Below are 17,712 nucleotides of genomic sequence, written 5' to 3'. Positions count from 1 at the left end.
CATTGTTATAAAGTTGTCAGGTAACTTCAAAAAAAAAACTAAGTGAAATTCTCAAACTTTAATTACCAATCACCAAACACCAATGCAGCGTGTTTAAAATCCATTAATTCCCAAATAAACTGAAAAATTTTACAAAACCACCAGAACTATATCTTTTCGACATTCAACCAAATGTCACCTTCGGCAGCTGTTACAAAACTATTCACTATCATTCTCAAAGGTTCCATCGTTCTTGCATCGACAGTAAATTTATAATGCTTTAATAAAGAAACCAAACCTAATTTTACATTGAGCATTCCAAAACGTTTCGCTATACAAATCCTCGGGCCCTCCCCAAATGGTATATGCGAATATTGATGTCTCAACTTCTTATTTTCTTCGGTGAAACGTTCAGGATCAAATTTCTCGGGATTGGGGTAATATTCTTCGTCATAATGGATAGCAAGAACTGGAATCACTACACAAGTACCTTTCTCAATAATAACGTCTTCACCTGGAACTTTATAATTTTGGACACATTTTCTTGGAATTTGCAGCAAAGGTGGATATTTTCTCATACTTTCTGTAAAATAATAAAAATAACAACAGTATAGTCAAGAAAAAAGAAAGTCACCATCAATGATTTGACTAACGAATTTCAAATCTTGGAGGGATTCATACGTGATTTTACCACCAGATTTGATTAAAACCGTTTCAATTTCTGCTCTCGCCTTCTCTTGTATGTCTTGATTTTTGGAAAGTTCATATAAAACAAAAGTTGTCAAATTTGCAGAAGTTTCGAACCCAGCCAAAAAGAAAACAAAAATTTGGGCTGCTATTTGTTCGAGGGTCAAAACATTGTTATTCTTCATGTCCACCAAAAGTTGCAAGAAGTCGTTATGACCACGATTATTATTTTCTCTATAGGCAACACACTTTTGCGCAACTTGAAGAAAAAAGTCGCTTGCTGCCTTCGGTGTCAAACGAACACCTAATCGTCTAGCCAAATCAGGACAGGTCGAAGCGAATACGATTTTGACGAAACTAGCCGAACTAAATAGATGCTCTCCGTACATCTTAAAGGGAGAAGTTTCGTCTTTGTCGGTCTTACAAGCTAGACCAAAAACACAAGAAACAATTATTTCGATGGTGAAGCAGTTTAGAACGTCTTTGATGTTTATAGGTTGCTTCTTGTTGTATTCTAGTAACATTTTTTCTTGTAGTTTGGCTTCACACTCTAGTAAAATTTGGAACATCGCTTTAATTTTTCCCGGTGTGAAAGAAGGAGTCAATTTGGTCCTTAAATTTTTCCATTTAGAGCCCGCCATAGCAAACAAGTGGGCACTAACAGGGTCGTCTTTTTCGTTATAGTACGTTCCACGATCCCCGAAGTATTCGAAATCTTTAGCCATTATGTTTTTGACAAAGTCCAAATCTACGACAACGTATATTGGAGTTGTCAGTTGATATACTCCTCCGTGCTTCCATTTTCTTTTCTTCATTTCTTTGTAAACTTTTTGCATTGTTATACCCATATGTTCTTTGCACGTGAAAGGATTTGGAACGTTTCCAAAGGGTATTTGTGGTTGCAAAAACGGCAGGTTTCTTCGTTTCCAGTATTGAAAAGCCCATATATAATACACTATTACAGTAACTGAAATGGTTCCCAGCGCAGTCCAAATAAACATTTTTATTTTTTTAATCAAAATTTAGTCTCGTTGAATTTTCGCTTAGGCGTTGATTCGAAGACTGAAATAATATAGCAATACTTGGACCTTATGTGTTCAAAATTTACATAAAGTGATATTTTTTTAGTTTATGTACAATAATACAAGTAAAAAAATTAAATAGGTAATTGTAGTTGGTACTTAAGTCAAGTGCAAATAAAACAAGCATTAGTTATTGTTTTAAAAATGTATTACCAACAATAAATGTACCGTGGGGTTATTTAATAATTCATACATTTTCCTTTGGGTTAATAGTACATACCTATACTTTGAAAATAAATAACATCATACCTGTAATGATTTTAATTTTCACGATGACGACCCCAGCGGCACCAAAACTCACATAAGTTGAACTTAAGGCGGTAAATATTAAATATGAGGAACCACCGAGACACTAACTATATCATTTTTGTACACATTACTAACGAAATTTACAACTAAAGACCTCGCTAAATCAATTTAAACGAAACACTGTAAAAAATATGTAGGTGTTTACTGTGCTTAACAAATTTATGTCATTTAATTTTTTTTGACCTCGCTCAATTATATTTTTCACATTTGTTTAAGTACTTACTATTTGTTTGTTGGTGATATTATTGTTACTATCTTTGCATTGCTCTTACCATAAATTTTATCCTCAACAAAATAAATGTGTTTTACTTGAATTTAATTATTGAAAGTAGTCACCAATTCTCATGTGTCATAAAATTTAATCCTATTGGCTCTTTCTTATCACGTAATACACAAATAAGATTTTCCTTGGAAGCAAATGTTTAATAATAAAAATAAATTTGATAAATTGTACAACTGTGTAAAGTTTTACATACCTACGTTTTGTAGCTAACTATAGGGTTTGGATGTTCCACACAAAGTTTAATTGAAAGTAAATCCTTGTTTCTATGCAATGGATCATAGAATTTGTATTTATTCACAACGTTACTGACTAACATATTACCTCCAAAATTTGTAAGTCTTACTTGTGTTTGTGTTTGGTATCTATTTATCATTTCCTTTGAATATTCAATTTCTCGTTGCATGTCCGTATAACTATCAAATAATTCATTCGCAAATACGTAGTAAGTTAGCTTACCTATTCATATTAGCTAACGCACAGAATTTTTCTTGACCCAGTTATTTCTAAAACGGTTTTTAATCGTTTCAAATTAGAAAAGCATTTTCATTTTCCACGTCAGAACAGCTCTTCATTTAAAAAATTCATCAAGCTGCCATTGATTTTCTTTTAAGTCTGTCTGCGCTGAAATTCAAATGTATGAGCGATGACAACTGTCATAGATCGTCTAACCTAACCTCACTTTTTCCAATGTAGTAAGTGAGGAGAATAAATAAGACTAATTTTTAATTGCATCGTAAACTCCTCCTCTCAAAATTACTCTAATGTATGATGTGCAAATAAATCATAGACTTAACAGCAACTCTAGAAAGGCTGCCTAGCTGACTGAAAAATATTTACACATCTCACCAAAAATGTTGAAGTCACGGATCTTTGAGTGAAATTGGCAGGGGTGGCTGGTGCCAGTGGGGAAGGGTACACATTGGACATATACTGGCAAAACATGAATTTTCAATATTTAGAAAATTATCCGAAAATTTGGGGCATAATTATCATATCGCTATATTTAGCTGGAATCGAGTCCTGCTCGAACAGTGACTCAGTTACGGAATTTCATTTTCATTCTGCGCGGGTGAAATTGTTTGATTTTAAATAAAAATAATAAATTCAGTTGAATATTTGATAAAAAAATCGTCCTCTGTCTTACAACGGTAAAATTTTAGTGAAAAATTTAGACCCAATTTATTGATAAAAAAAATGTTCATGACAAAACGGGAGACAAAATATTAGATGGTTTTACATATTTAGCATTGAGAGAAACATAATAAAAAAAACTGTTGCATACTCAAAATGTTTTAATATGTTATCTAATTATTATTAGATAACTGTTACGCCTAATAAAACTGCCAATTTTGATTTTTACTTTTACAGTCAATAATGATGTACAAGCAAGTACATACCTATTTGATCCAGACGGAAACACGAACCAATTAGTAACTGTGACCCTCTATGAAATTTTTACAAATGGGATTGGGAAGATGAAAATTGAATCGTGTTATAACGTCAATATATTTTTCCAGTTTTTAAATTTCTGCAATTTTTGAATCAATTGTTTTTGGAATCAATTTTTCCTCTGCATTTGTCAGTGTTCTTTCTTCACTAATAACTCTACCAATCACCAATAGGACTTCCGAATTGTGTTTTACTTTGATTTTCACAAGTAAACAAAGTACCATACAAATTACAAATAAACAATATGTTTTGTTAACTGTCAGACCCATCATGCACTGCCAACGTAAAAATGAACTCCTTAAATTGAGCTCCTGAAATAAAATAAGAAGAGATATTTTTCTAGTAATTTTCTGTTTAACTAAAATTACTGTTACGTTTTGCGGGCAAATAAATTCGGCGTGGATGAAACTCAATAATTTATTTCTTACTAATTCGAATTTACACAACTAATAATAATTATTACAGTGATTATAAAATAATTCTGGCGCAACGTCTCTTGACTCAACTAGCTGAATAATCCGTTCCCGAAGGTGGACAGCACGCGGTCCATCTCGAAACGCCTACGTCACCGCTTCTAGAATTCTCCGGAACTCCCATTCGCGACTCCGTTTCCAGGCGTTTCTTTAGCGCTCCGTCGCTCCGTCGCATTGAGGATGAATCATCAACGGCGTAAGACCAGAGAGTTCTCGACGGTCCATAAGCGTCGTACCAAGGCGGCGTATGAATTTATTTCGTTACATTACTTTGATCCTGCACTGCGCTACCTTTCTTTAGCTAAAAATGTAAAATTTTTGACGAACGACTTTTTTTAAAAAATTAAAATACTCCAACACTGCTATGTAATACAGCCTGCTATTGAAAAGTACGTACAAAATAAAATCGGTAATTGGTCTCGAAGTGTGGGTGCTAAAAGTTAAAAAAAGTTGAGGTAAAAGTGTTCTCCTTTTAGAGATAAAAATTATTAAAATTTATGTCCAAATTCGTTGTACGCCTCTGATAAAAAAAATCATATTTCGTTTCTATAGCAACATTTAGTCTTGACAAAAGTTTTATTGTTACAGTTTCTAGGATTTACTAAAATAAATTAATTTTACCTATTTATCCTTCAGTAGCGTCTAAAAGGTTGGATAAGGGTTAATTTTTCCCTTATAATTTTGATAACACAAAATAAGTTTTTTCGGCTTCTTAGATTTTGCGAAGAACTGTCCATTTTGTTGTACGTACCTTTCAATAACACCCTGTATATAACGTGCTAGTACGGTTTCATAACGCAAGGGTATTCGTAACTAAGGGCCGATTTCATAATCAAGTTTAAGGAGCTTTAAAATTAAAGGTGGATTTTTACCATGGAAACACATTGTTAAGACAATGGTTTAAAGCTCCCATTAGATAAAGGTCCTTTAACTTTTGATTATGAAACTAGCCCTTGAGTATTTAGAGTACGATTAACAGCGTCGTTATGGACCTGATAACGCGATGGGAGTCGAAAAAAGTAATGATTTAAAACCAAAGGTATGTGGACAAGTACTTTTTTACTTTTATTCAATGTAGTTTTGTATTTATTTCCGTGACACAATTTCGTCTATTAATTGGTAATAACAACTTAACAACTTGTTTTATAAATTCATATTTAACTAATCAATCAAATTGTGTCCCCCCATTTCAAAAGGTCACGAGCCGCCACTGGAAATTGGGCATACCGTTTTGAAATTACCACCATATCATCCGAATTTACATAGTATAGAAATTATATTGCAAAAGCAAACACTATATTTAAACTAAATAATGCATGGAAAGTGAAATGTAATAATGTGATAAATGCATAGGAGAATTACTGGAAAAACGAAACGATTATTATCGAGGTCAGAACTGAAGAACCAATAATACTTAATAATCAGTTTTGATGACACTTGTTATCCATTTATTAGTGATTTTGATGATAATGACTTTTATAATTAAATAAATGTTTAGATATACTTATATAATTTAAAACTGTGTAATAATACATATGTATAAACCTTTATTTGTGATTTTTAAATCATCTTTAAGCGTTTTTATTTTACTTTAATACCTTGAGAGAGCGTTTTTTTTTTTAAATGGATATGTACAGCATTCTATGTTAGACTATGTTATAATATAACATAACGAATAGACAGTTCAGTCAGACCCTCAGAAATTTTCGAAGAGAGGACGCTAAACTCAGCTAATATAAATATTGATCAATGATCATGCATTACTTGCATGTAAAATAAAATTGAAATATTGCATACCAGGCAGAACAAGGATGAACATAAAAAAAATTGAACATAGAATCACTAGAGAATCACAGCATAAGAGATTTCAAAACACGACTCAAGAAGCAATACGGAAAAGAAGTGTACAAATACAGTCCAAATACAATAAAACACTATGGTTCACGAAAGAGGTAAAAGAGATTACATAATATAAAAAGAGAAAAACATTTCTAAGATACAAAACAACACAAACGCCTCAAGATAAGCAACTATACATAGATGAGACAAACATCGCCAACTGAAAAATAAGAGAAATTAAGGAGTCATACTGGGAAAAATTTAGAAGTGGCATGGCAAGAGATATGTATGGATCTCAGAAGAAAATCTGGAGAATGCTCAGAAATAGGAAAGCAGAAATTAACGAAACCGTTAAAGTTAACTTCATTACTACAGCTTGATGGGAAGCATATTTCTAACAATTACACCAAAATGAAGAAGAATTATCGACATCCTTAACAGAAACTGAATGAATATGATGAAGATAAAAAGATACAATAAATAACAGAAGAAAGGCAGAACACTGAATACGTTGAGAAACAGAAAGATCCCTGGACAAGATTACCTAATGACAAAAATAATACTGAAAAAACTTCAACCATACTTAGAAATAAATGGAGGATTTCGCCTGAATCGATCCACCACTGACGCCATATTTATAATTCGCCAAACAGTAGAGAAAGCGATCGAATACAACGTTCCGGTCTTTGATCGAGTAAGACTATCTGACGTCATCATAGAAGACATCTATACAAATAGAAGAACACAAACTCAGATTGGAAGCCAAACTACACGACACATTGAATGCAAAGGGGGTATACGTCAGGGGGATTCACTAAGCCCAATCATGTTCAACTTGATAATGGACAATCTGATAAATATCACAAAAATGTTGGAAGGTTATAGGATGAACAACAACAAAATAAACATAATATACTATGCGGATGATGCGATATTAATAGCTGACACTGAAGATAATCTATAAATGCTACTCCACCGAAGGCTAACAACAGCCAAAAACATATATGACAGTATCAACAAATAAAAGAGAGTCCATGGTAATATCAAGAGAACTTATTAGATGCAAATTGGAAATAGAAAAACGGAAGATTGAACAAGTCATGGAATTCCAATATCTATAAACGCCAATCAAAATTTGTCAGATCATCCGCATCAATAACCTGTGACGTCATCACAAAATTTTGTGTAGTAAACACTATTTAAATTTTGATCAAATAACATATTTCTAAACTTGTGTTAATTATAAATCCGTATTATTGCATTCATATTATTTTTTTTTATTTTTTGTTTATCTTATAAGTCTTGTCATTAGAAAAATAAGTTAACAAAATGAAATTTTAAAATTTTTGTAAGAAACTAGTTGTCGTGTTGTACTCGTAACTTTTGCTTGGAAGATAACACAAAAATAGAAAATTATACAACGGTAACAGTACAGAACTTGGACACCAACTAATATTTTTATTAATGAACAAAATAAAACAGGCATAACAATTTCTACAACTTGATTCACAAAATTAACTATATCCATTACATCATCACCAACTACGCTACTTTTTGCGCATCCAACCAAATCTCTCCTTCTGCAGCCAAAACGAACGATTTCGGTTGCGCTTTTAAAGGTTCTTGCGTCTTAGAACTAACACTAAACTCATATTTGCTTAGCAAAGAAGCCAAACCAACTTTTGTTTGCATGAGCCCGAATCGCATTCCTATACATATTCTTGGACCTTCACCAAATGGAATGTGCGCGTACTGGTGCCTCAATCTCTTATTTTCTTCAGTGAAACGTTCAGGATCGAACTTCTCAGGATCGGGATAAAATTCCTTGTCGTAGTGGATGCCAAGTACCGGAATTATAACCATTGTACCTTTTTCGATGACAACATCCTCGTCTGGAACCTTGTAGTCCTTGACGCACTTGCGTGTTAAGAAAGGTATCGGTGGGTACTTTCTCAAGGTTTCTGGAAAATTTGTATTAGAATTGCAGTTTTATTATCAAAGAGGACTTACCATCGATGACTTGATTCATGTATTTCATGTCTTGGATTGACTCGTAGGTGATTTTTCCGTTATGTTTTGCCAAAACGGTTGTAATTTCGTCTCTAAGTTTGTCTTGGATGTGTTTGTGTTTTGACAATTCGTATAAAGCGAAAGTCATTGTTGTAGATGAAGTTTCAAAGCCCGCCAAGAAAAACACAAAGCACTGGGCTGCCACTTCTTCTATAGTTAACGTTTTGCCATCAAATTTGTACCCATCTTCTTCAACAAGTTTATTATTTTTGATGTCGATCAGCAGCTGCATGAAGTCTTTTCTCGTATAACTATTTTTTTCTCTGTAATTAACTGTGTCTTTAACAACTTTCATAAAAAAAGCGGTGATATCTTTTGGGGTTACTACAATTCCTAAGCTTCTAGACAAGTCAGGAAAAGTATTGGCAAAGGTGGCTTTCACAATTCTGTACGTTGTCGAAGCGAAAACTTCCTTACCGTAGACTCTAAATGGAGAATTTTCATGTTGGAAAGTCTTGCAGTCGAGACCAAAAGCACACGAGCCAATAATATCAGTAGTAAAGCACCCAAGAATTTCCTTAACATCTATAGGCTGCTTCTTCTCGTATTCTAAAGCCATTTTTTCTTCAAGATTCGCTTCACAGTCGACCAAAGTTTGAAACATCATTTTCATTTTCCCAGACGTGAACGTAGGAGTCAATTTCGTTCTCAAATTTCTCCATTTCGGGCCACCAATAGCAAATAAATACGCACTCAAAGCATCAGTTTTCTCGTTGTAATAGAACCCGCGATCCACAAAATGCTGGAAATCTTTCGCCATCACATTTTTTACGTAATCGACGTCAGCAACAAAGTACACCGGTGAAGTAATAAAAAAAAGTCCCCCGTGTTTCCACTTTTTCTCTTTCATATCGTTGTAGATTTTTTGCATTGACACACCGACATGCTCTTTTCGTCTGAAAGGACTCGTTAAGTTCCCGTACGGTATCTGCGGCGGCACAAAGGGGAGATTTTTTCGTTGCCAGTACTGGTAAATCCACTTGTAGTACCCGAAGAGAATGGAAAGGAAAGTAGCCAAAAGCACGACTACGAACATTGCACGATTGTTTTTAACACCGAGTCAGTCGAAATGCAAGCAGGTTTTGCTTTCGAGGTATGTTTTGTTGGTTTTATGTCAATAAAAAGTTGCTATCTCATGGCATCCGATGAATATAATGGGAAGATAATGATGTGTTATTACGAAACCGCGGTAATTGTTGGGTTAATGTTAGCGATCAACTTTGTTGCGGTTTGATGCGATATTTCTTTGGTAGAGCCGGTTTGAACTATTATTGCGTCACTCTGTCTATGTTTTCATGATTTGAAATAAAAAATTGTTGTGGGTTATGTTGAGTCACGGAAATATGTCAAAATTAATGGACTGTTGACAAAAAGTAGACACATTGTGTAACTATTTACTATTTACATTTGTGTTCTAAAGGTTCGGACTGCAATGGCCTGCAAAGATTCAAGTAGTAAAGATGTAATACCTCGAAACTGGAGGAAGTATTTTAATTGGGGGCATGGATTTACCAGTTTTATGAATTTTGGCAAACAATACAGTTTGGGCGCTACAGGGTTAGATTAATAATTTATGCTCTTATTCTCAGAGGAATTTTCATTTATTTTTACTTTCTGAATTGGACTACGGTGACGGCTAATTTCAACCAATATACTGGAAACTTCCTGCATGCCACAGTTCCAAAATAAAGTCACACTTTTTGCCCATTCAACCAAATGTCGCCCTCCACCGCCAAAACAAACGAATCTGGTCTCCATTTGAAAGGCTCCTGCGTCTTCGCGTTCAGTGTAAATCTGTGACTTCTTAACAAAGCCGCCAATCCTACTTTTGACTGCATAATACCAAAACGCATCCCTATAAAAACAGTTTCATTCCCACTTCCAAACCTGTCTCCACACTTCCCTACCTATACACATCCTAGGTCCTTCACCAAACGGAATGTACACATAAAGATGCCTGGAATTCTTATTCTCCTCACTGAACCTTTCAGGATCAAATTTCTCAGCTTCAGGGAAGTAGTCCTCGTCGTAATGTAACCCAAGAGTCGGAATAACAACCATCGTACCTTTCTCAATAACGATGTCATTGTCTGGAAGTTTATAGAGGACCCGGGTGGGTTAGGTAGCTTCGTGCTTGCCCGCTACACCCTGGGTCGTGGGTTCGATTCCCGCCCGGCTCTGGGTGTTGTGTATGTCCCCCGTTCCCCTGTAATTGGGCCTCCGGCCTGTTGGGGAACGTAATCAAAAAAATAAAAATAAATAAAATAAATAAATAAAATAAATAAATAATCTCTGACACCCACGTGTAAGGAAAGACACTGGTGGATACTTCCTGAGAGTTTCTGAAAAACAATTGATAATAAAGGCTTCGTAGTGTAGCTTGAAACTCACCATCAATCACTTGGTCCATGTACTTCATTTCTTGGATTGCTTCATATGTTATCTTGTTGTCGTGCTTCGCCAAAACCGTGTTAATTTCGTACCTAACCTTGTCTTGAATGTATTGATGTTTCGAAAGTTCGTACAAAGCAAACGCCATTGTGGTGGAGGACGTTTCAAATCCGGCCACAAAAAAAACAGCACTCTGTGCCGTAATTTCTTCAAGAGTTAAAGTTTTGCCATCGTGTTTGTAACCGTCTTCTTCCGCGAGTTTGTTATTTTTTAAATCAATCAACAACTGCATGAAATCTTTCCTAGTAACGTTATTCTTCTCCCTATGGTTGACAGTGTCAGTTACCATTTTTCTGAAGAATTTGTCCACATCTTTAGGGGTCACAGTTAGAGCTAGAAAGTGTGCAAAACCTGGGAAGTTCAAAGCAATTAATCTCTTCAATGTTTCTGCACCCGAAGCGGCGAGAATTCTTTGACCGTACACTCTAAACGGTGAGTTTTCGTCACTAAAAGTGTCGCAGTTGAGACCGAAAGCACAAGAACCGATCACATCTGTGGTGAACCGTGCCAAAAGCTCTTTAATATTGATTGGTTCATTCTTTAAACTTTCTTCCTCTATGCGTTTTTGTAATCCCCCTTCGCACTCTACCACTGTCGGGAACATCATTTTCATCTTTGCAGATGTGAAAGTCGGGGTTAATTTCATCCTTAGATTCCTCCATTTTTGACCACCAATGGCAAACAAATGTGCACTTAAAGGGTCATCTTCTTCATTGTAGTAAGACCCACGGTTTACGAAATGTTGAAAGTCTTTACTCATCACGTTCCTAACGTAATCGGGTTCAATAACAAAATACACAGGTCTGGTCAAAAAAAAATTCCTCCGTGTTTCCACCCCTTCCCTTTGATTTCTTTGTACAGTTGGAACAAGGTAATACCTAAATTCTCTCGTTTATAGAAAGGGTTAGGCAAATTACCGAATGGAATGCTGGGTCGTACGTACGGTAAATTCTTTCTCTTCCAGTACTGGTGACGCCATTTGGAGTAAGCAAACACCACGACAACCAGGGTCACCACCACACCAAGTAGGTCTTTGATTAACGATTCTGTGACCAACATTGTGATATTATTAACACGCTAGTCCACAGGATTTCATATTATACTTAGTTTGATTTTGCATCAAGGTTACGCCTTCGTGACTTACTTATCGTTTAGGAGTGGTGATTATGGCTAAAAAAATTGATAGATTACGAGATAGTGGGACATACATAGTGTAGGAATATAAAGAAATGATAAATCTACGCTACGCAAAGGTGTTTGTTGATGCAATTATTGAGAAGTATAATTAAATTTTGTGAAATGTTTGTAACACGATGATTTAATTTTTTTTTTGTTTAATATTTCTGTCTCTTACACTGTTAAAATTAGTTGACATATTTGTAAAGGAATATCATATTTACAATGACGCGTTCATCAATGAAAATTCAAACAAATGTGAGGGAAAATTGCATTAGAACTGAGAGAGTCAAACACTGCATTATGTGAGCTACTTAATAAATCAGGAAATCGTATACACAAGACCAAGGTGATAGCGACCCAAACACATCTACAGACTCTGTGAATACAGTTATCTGTTCTTCACTTTGACCAAAAGTACTGGACAGAAAAACACGTCGGAAACAAGATCAAGCGATACAGAAAAATATTTAAAAAATTGGTCGAAAGTTATTTCGATAGAACTTCCCTTGCTTCTGAAGTACAATGAAACATATCTAGCATTTTCGAATGGGCGCACCCTCAGAGGCGTCCGTCATCTTTTCTCTGTCATAGTGTACCTATTTAGATTAGTGCCTCATAGATTCATCCGCACTCGTCCTAGCGTGTTAACCAGTCCACTTAAGTTTATGTTCCGTGTGTAATTGTTTGCGATTCAAAAAAATTAATTTAAGAACCAACCCCTTCTGAAGTGTGCATGTTACGCTTCTGACTGACAGTCCGTTGTTAGATTTTGATGACTCACCATGTTGAACTTAAAATAATCGATCTCTAACAGATAAATTAATAAGCCTCTTCCCTAAAAAAAATGTTATTTTTTTCATTTTACTCTAAATAACACTAGTTCAACAATCACCTAAAAAATATAAAAAATTCTCTGAGTGCATAATTAGCTACATCTCTAAGGAACACCTACAGAAGTGCAATTTTTAAAACAAAAAGGCAGTGCTACAGCAACATCATTCAAAATTCTGATAATAAACAAAAATCAATTTGGAAAATTTTAAACGAAAGTAGAAACAAAAAAATTCTAAATAACTAATGATATCATTCCTACTGTTTCTGCCATCTTCTTCCAGGAATCAACTAAGCAAATTTATGCTCAATTTGATAACAATAATTTGATGATTTGCTTAGTCTTAACAAAATGACAGACACTGTAAATACTTACTATCCATTTGAAATCAGTAAGTAAGGAAGGAGTTTTGAAATACATCTCTAGTTTGAAAAATTCCAATAGTGGTTGTGTTTATGATTTGAATACAACTGACTTATTGTGGTCACCGAATTTGAATCAAAATTTTCGCGCTGAAATTAATTAACAGCGGCGCGAAATCACATTTGAATAATTTGAATTTGAAAGAAAAAAAAATTCATTAAATCAAAAAATCGTTCAACATAGGCAACCAAATATGCACGGAGGGGTTAGTTCTGCGTGTTTAGTTAGAGGGCGGCTTGGTAGAGACAGAGAGCGACATGGCGGAGCGTCAGTCTGAATCTTAGATCATATAATAAATAGATACCAATACTCAAACTGAAAGCTGTGACTAGACATGAAGCTATCTGTTGTCGTTTTCTACGTCAAGGGGGGTAGTATAACGCTATCCTTGTGTGATCACCACATCTTCATCTTTGTTATATGCATTTCATCTGCATATGTCTATTTCACTTCCATCCTTGTACCGCACCAGCGCAACAAATCGCTTTTGACAGATGTTTCTTATAACCTCTCTTTCGAGTTGTTGTACAAAAAACAATTTTAGAATTTAGAACAAAGATCCTATTTTAAGTTATGTAGTCATAAAGGATCACAATTGCTGCCCAATAATTTACTATTCCTTTCGTTATCTACTGTGAATTATTTATAAAATCAAGCTGTCAACATCGTTCTTCCGCAGTTAGTTCAGACATACTTCCTAAAATTTAGGCGCGCAAAATTCAAATAGTGATCAGGCAAGGATAGCTTCATTGTAATCCCTCCATGCACGAGAGAGATGTGTGACAGGAGGATGTCGTCACAGACTGTCCTAGGGAAAGAATACGGCATGGTGGTATCTATTTATTATGTGATCTAAGGTCTGAATATGTTTTTGTAAATGTAAACACGTGGTAAAAGCTAATTTAAATTAGTTGGTTTGGTAGTTGACAAAAAGGGAGAAAGCCTTTGTTTAACGAAAATTAATCGTAACGATGACGACATCGTTTTTCCCCAACACGTGTCGCTAATTCTTGCGGCCCTTTAATCGGAAAAAACTGCGGACTTTCGTTCAACGCGGAACACGTACTGAAAATTTGTTTTATTGTTTGTAAATTCACCAATCAAGTTAGTTTTTCTCAATGGTCAGCTAGTGTTAACACAATTTAACAATTAGGATTATTTAAATAAACCACTTGCTAGAAGATTTCATGAAATTCACTTAGTCAGGAAAACTTCTTTGTTGTTTAATTACGAATAGGTTTCTGCATGCATATACGTAAGTGTTGCATTATAACACTTCATAATTCTTCACACAAGATTGCTAATAGTTTATTTACGGCAGTTAAATTAACAAAATTTATACTGCGAACTGGCGCGGGGTTAAAATAATTTCTTCACTTAGGCGGTGCGAGTGATCATAGTTATTATCATCGTATATTGATTGCATCACTGAGGCATGTCCTCGCAGCGCTAAAGATTGATTACATTATCGAGGCTTGTCGTCGCAACGCTAAAGATTGATTACATCATCGAGGCTTGTCCTCACAACGCTACAAATTGATTACTTCTTCGAGGCATATCCTCGCAACGCTAGAGATTGATAACATCAACGAGCCTTATCCCTCGCAACGCTAAAATATACATCATCGAGGTATTCCCTCGCAACAATAAAATTGCATCACCGAGACGCTTTTTCCTCGCAACGATGTTTGGATATTTTTTGTGTCTGTTTATTATGTGTTTTGTTGGGGTAATAACCAGTTCGCAGTATTCTAAACTCTAAAATTTTTTTTGTTTTGAGTAATCGATCACTTAGATCATGATATAATTTAACATAATGTAAACCATTTATTTGAATCGTTGATAAAGTATGACAAGCATTAATATTAATTATTATTATTATTATTATTATTATTATTATTAAAATGAAGCACTCGGGCAGAGACCGAAGTCTCTTATGCCCGCGCAAGACGACAATTGATGCAATCACAAATTATTTTAAATATAATAAATTATGGATATAACTACAACTATCTACGACTTCGAAAGGTGTCGTAATCTCATGTAAATTTTATTAACTTTGCAATTTTTCACCTCATACATCATTTCTCAATCTCACAGTGTTAACCTCAGTACATTTTCTTTGTTGTATAATTTTAATTGAACGTAAATTTCATGCTCTTCAGTTTTAACATCACATAATTTTTATTTGAACAAGTTTATTTCACATCAGACCTTTTGTTTCATAAATCTTTGCTAAGTTTTGTTTTGTAAATATTTTGTTGATGAATGTTTCCATCGTATAAATTATTTGATGTCTAATTTTAATCTCACATAAGAATTATTTGTTGTTTAAAATTTCACAAGATTGTATGGCGAATTTAAATGCTGTTTATTGCTCCTTTGAAACTTTACCACTTGTTCAGTTGTTGTTAATATCAGAGTTATAAGAGATTGAACATTTCAAATGGAATTGAGGTTAAATAACACAGAAAATATGCCAGAAGCGGGTGCGGTTCTTAGTAGAGCTGGCGAGATCTCATCCCGTCACCTGCACTACTCCGCAGTCGCCGATGTTGTAACGTTCTCGGTTTCGTGCTAGCCTAAATCCAACTGCGGGTCTGGTGACCGTAACGGCCTAGTTTCGGACGGCATGTTCGTCCTGGGGATATGTAATGTGCTGTGCGGATAGGCTTGTAACATATAGAATCATCGTCGTGGGAGAACAGCCCCGACCGGGAGCCCCAAACTCCGCTTGTGCTAGAACGCCCCAGGGCTGCTTTTGTTGTGCTCCTATTAACTGCCGTAACTTCAAAATCTGACGCTATACGCCCATAATAACTTGTGTATTTGCATTGATTCCAAACAGATGTATAGGATTTTGCGTTTGTTCGTCTTTTCTTTCATATTTTTAAGGTGTTTCGTTTGAAATGTAATATGTCAGTGAATGTACGATACGGGGTTTTGGGGCTGGGAAGTGAATGCGAGATGGCAAGTCCGTGTCGCCTTCGCTCGCAGCTTCTTTCCTCCTAGCGAGGGGGTGCAATTTTTTTGCCCCCTCCTAAAAATTGTATCTATTATTTCTTGCGCCCTCTACTAGCAAGCAGTGTATGCTTACTTGTATGAAAGAACGTCTTCCCGCCATTAAAAAAAAAAAACACAACGTAGGTTCCCTGTTGTTAGACGATCACAGCCAAAGCCAAATTTTGAATTTTTCGCGGGCCTTTCAAACTTATCAAGGTCAATTTAAAGGCGGGAAGTTTGGGTTATCACATTATATTAATTGGTTTAGAAGTAGCTGACAAACTTAAATCACTCACACATTGTTGTTTTGAGACGTGACCTGACCTGGCCTGAGTGCCCCAAACACACTCAAGTAACACCGGTGCATAAAAAAGATAGCTACTGCGACCTAAATAATTCTAGACCTATTTCGATAGTACCTATCTGTATTGTCCTGAGTGTTTGTTAAACTTGATTGTAGGGATAATAAAAACAGGTCTCTATTTCAACCATTCCATAACTCAACTCTCTATTCTTATGCAACACATAATGCATCTACATATAGTACTTTTAAAGTTCCTTTCTCGTAAAATGGACCAACGTTTAAATTAGTTTAATCAGTGGCGGCTCGTGACTGTCTGATGTGGTGAGGCGATGATAGAAGTTTGACAATAATAGTAATATTACTTGGTCTTACTAGTTTGTAATGATAGAAGTCTTGCCTGAATACCGGTCATTCCCGGGTCAGTGGTAGGTCCTAATAATAATAATACTAATAATAACACCCATAACACATTGAATCAACAATGTTTTTGCAAGTCAAAATTTTGTTGAAACTTTCTTGGAGGGATTCGGAAATAGTTGTTGAGTTCTTTTTTAAACGTTTTAAGCCCATGAAATTTTTAATGTGTACTTTGGAACTTTCATGTAACTTTGCACTTCGGATGAAATTCTTTAAATCGTTATACCTATCCCGGGATGTTGTGTAAATATTACGGCAGAGCCATTTATATGTTTCGTAGGTACCAAGTTGATTTAAAAGACTTGCGAGTACTGACGATTCTGTCGCTTATCAATGGAAGTTAAATGAATTAACAGTTTTGACTGGTCGATATTTAGCAAAATTTGCCGACGTTCTAGTTCGGTTCGCCGTAAAAACGGCGTTTCAAGAAGCAACATGACGATGTCGTACTCGGGATTCATTTTTCACTCACCTGTACCTATGAAAGAGACAAAAACACGAAACATCAACACGTGGGTTTTTATTCACATTCATACAAATTACCCACGCACCCCGCAGCCCTACCGTTCTGTAAAATAAATGGAAAAATGGTTTAATGAGTACGCCGAAATTGGCCGAGAAGCACCGAAGATATCGCCTCAGTTCCGAGCGAACGCATGTATAGGAGTATAGGAACTGAGCCATGGAAATCCGTGTCTGTGATTGGGCTTCGCTGGTTCAAGTGAACCGACGTTCTGGCCGCTTCAGTTAAATAACGAGGGGCATAAATCGTACGGTATTCAACGGAAAATGTCAGCAGGAAGCGTAAAAAATAAAAAATCATATACAGATTTACCATTTCAACATATTTTTGTAACTAAAAATGCATTGAAAACTCTTTTTTAATTATAAAGTCAATCTGTTCTTAAGACATATGCTGTGAGGCGCCGCCT

The 17,712-nt window shown here is 35.3% G+C and overlaps 2 protein-coding genes and 1 pseudogene across 2 annotated transcripts; all 3 read right to left on the bottom strand.

Annotated features, from left to right (window-relative positions):
• Nucleotides 1-74: 74 nt before the first annotated feature.
• Nucleotides 75-1,760, bottom strand: LOC135142255 (probable cytochrome P450 6a14). The gene is made up of 2 exons (XM_064073939.1): nt 614-1,760; nt 75-562 (listed from the first exon to the last, which is right to left on the bottom strand). The coding sequence occupies exons 1-2, from the start codon at nt 1,665-1,667 to the stop codon at nt 147-149; spliced, it is 1,470 nt and encodes a 489-aa protein (XP_063930009.1). The 5' UTR covers nt 1,668-1,760; the 3' UTR covers nt 75-146.
• Nucleotides 1,761-7,544: 5,784 nt separating this feature from the next.
• On the bottom strand, nt 7,545-9,524 carry LOC135142353 (cytochrome P450 6a2-like). The gene is made up of 2 exons (XM_064074041.1): nt 8,112-9,524; nt 7,545-8,062 (listed from the first exon to the last, which is right to left on the bottom strand). The coding sequence occupies exons 1-2, from the start codon at nt 9,205-9,207 to the stop codon at nt 7,644-7,646; spliced, it is 1,515 nt and encodes a 504-aa protein (XP_063930111.1). The 5' UTR covers nt 9,208-9,524; the 3' UTR covers nt 7,545-7,643.
• Nucleotides 9,525-9,575: 51 nt separating this feature from the next.
• Nucleotides 9,576-11,766, bottom strand: LOC135142360 (probable cytochrome P450 6a23; annotated as a pseudogene).
• Nucleotides 11,767-17,712: the final 5,946 nt, after the last annotated feature.

Source organism: Zophobas morio, unplaced genomic scaffold (assembly GCF_036711695.1).
Source record: "Zophobas morio isolate AGI-343-1 ecotype UQ-CSIRO unplaced genomic scaffold, CSIRO_AGI_Zmor_V1 ptg000046l, whole genome shotgun sequence".
NCBI lineage: Eukaryota > Metazoa > Arthropoda > Insecta > Coleoptera > Tenebrionidae > Zophobas > Zophobas morio.
Note: the sequence above shows the minus strand (reverse complement) of the source record. Positions and strands in the feature narration are given on the sequence as shown.

Bases quoted from the DNA above. Each gene is read 5' to 3' on its own strand.
- LOC135142353 (XM_064074041.1), bottom strand. From the start codon at position 9,207: ATGTTCGTAGTCGTGCTTTTGGCTACTTTCCTTTCCATTCTCTTCGGG. The intron at 8,063-8,111 runs GTAAGTCCTCTT...CAAATTTTCCAG, and splicing joins CATGAATCAAGTCATCGATG to AAACCTTGAGAAAGTACCCA.
- LOC135142255 (XM_064073939.1), bottom strand. From the start codon at position 1,667: ATGTTTATTTGGACTGCGCTGGGAACCATTTCAGTTACTGTAATAGTG. The intron at 563-613 runs GTGACTTTCTTT...ATTATTTTACAG, and splicing joins CGTTAGTCAAATCATTGATG to AAAGTATGAGAAAATATCCA.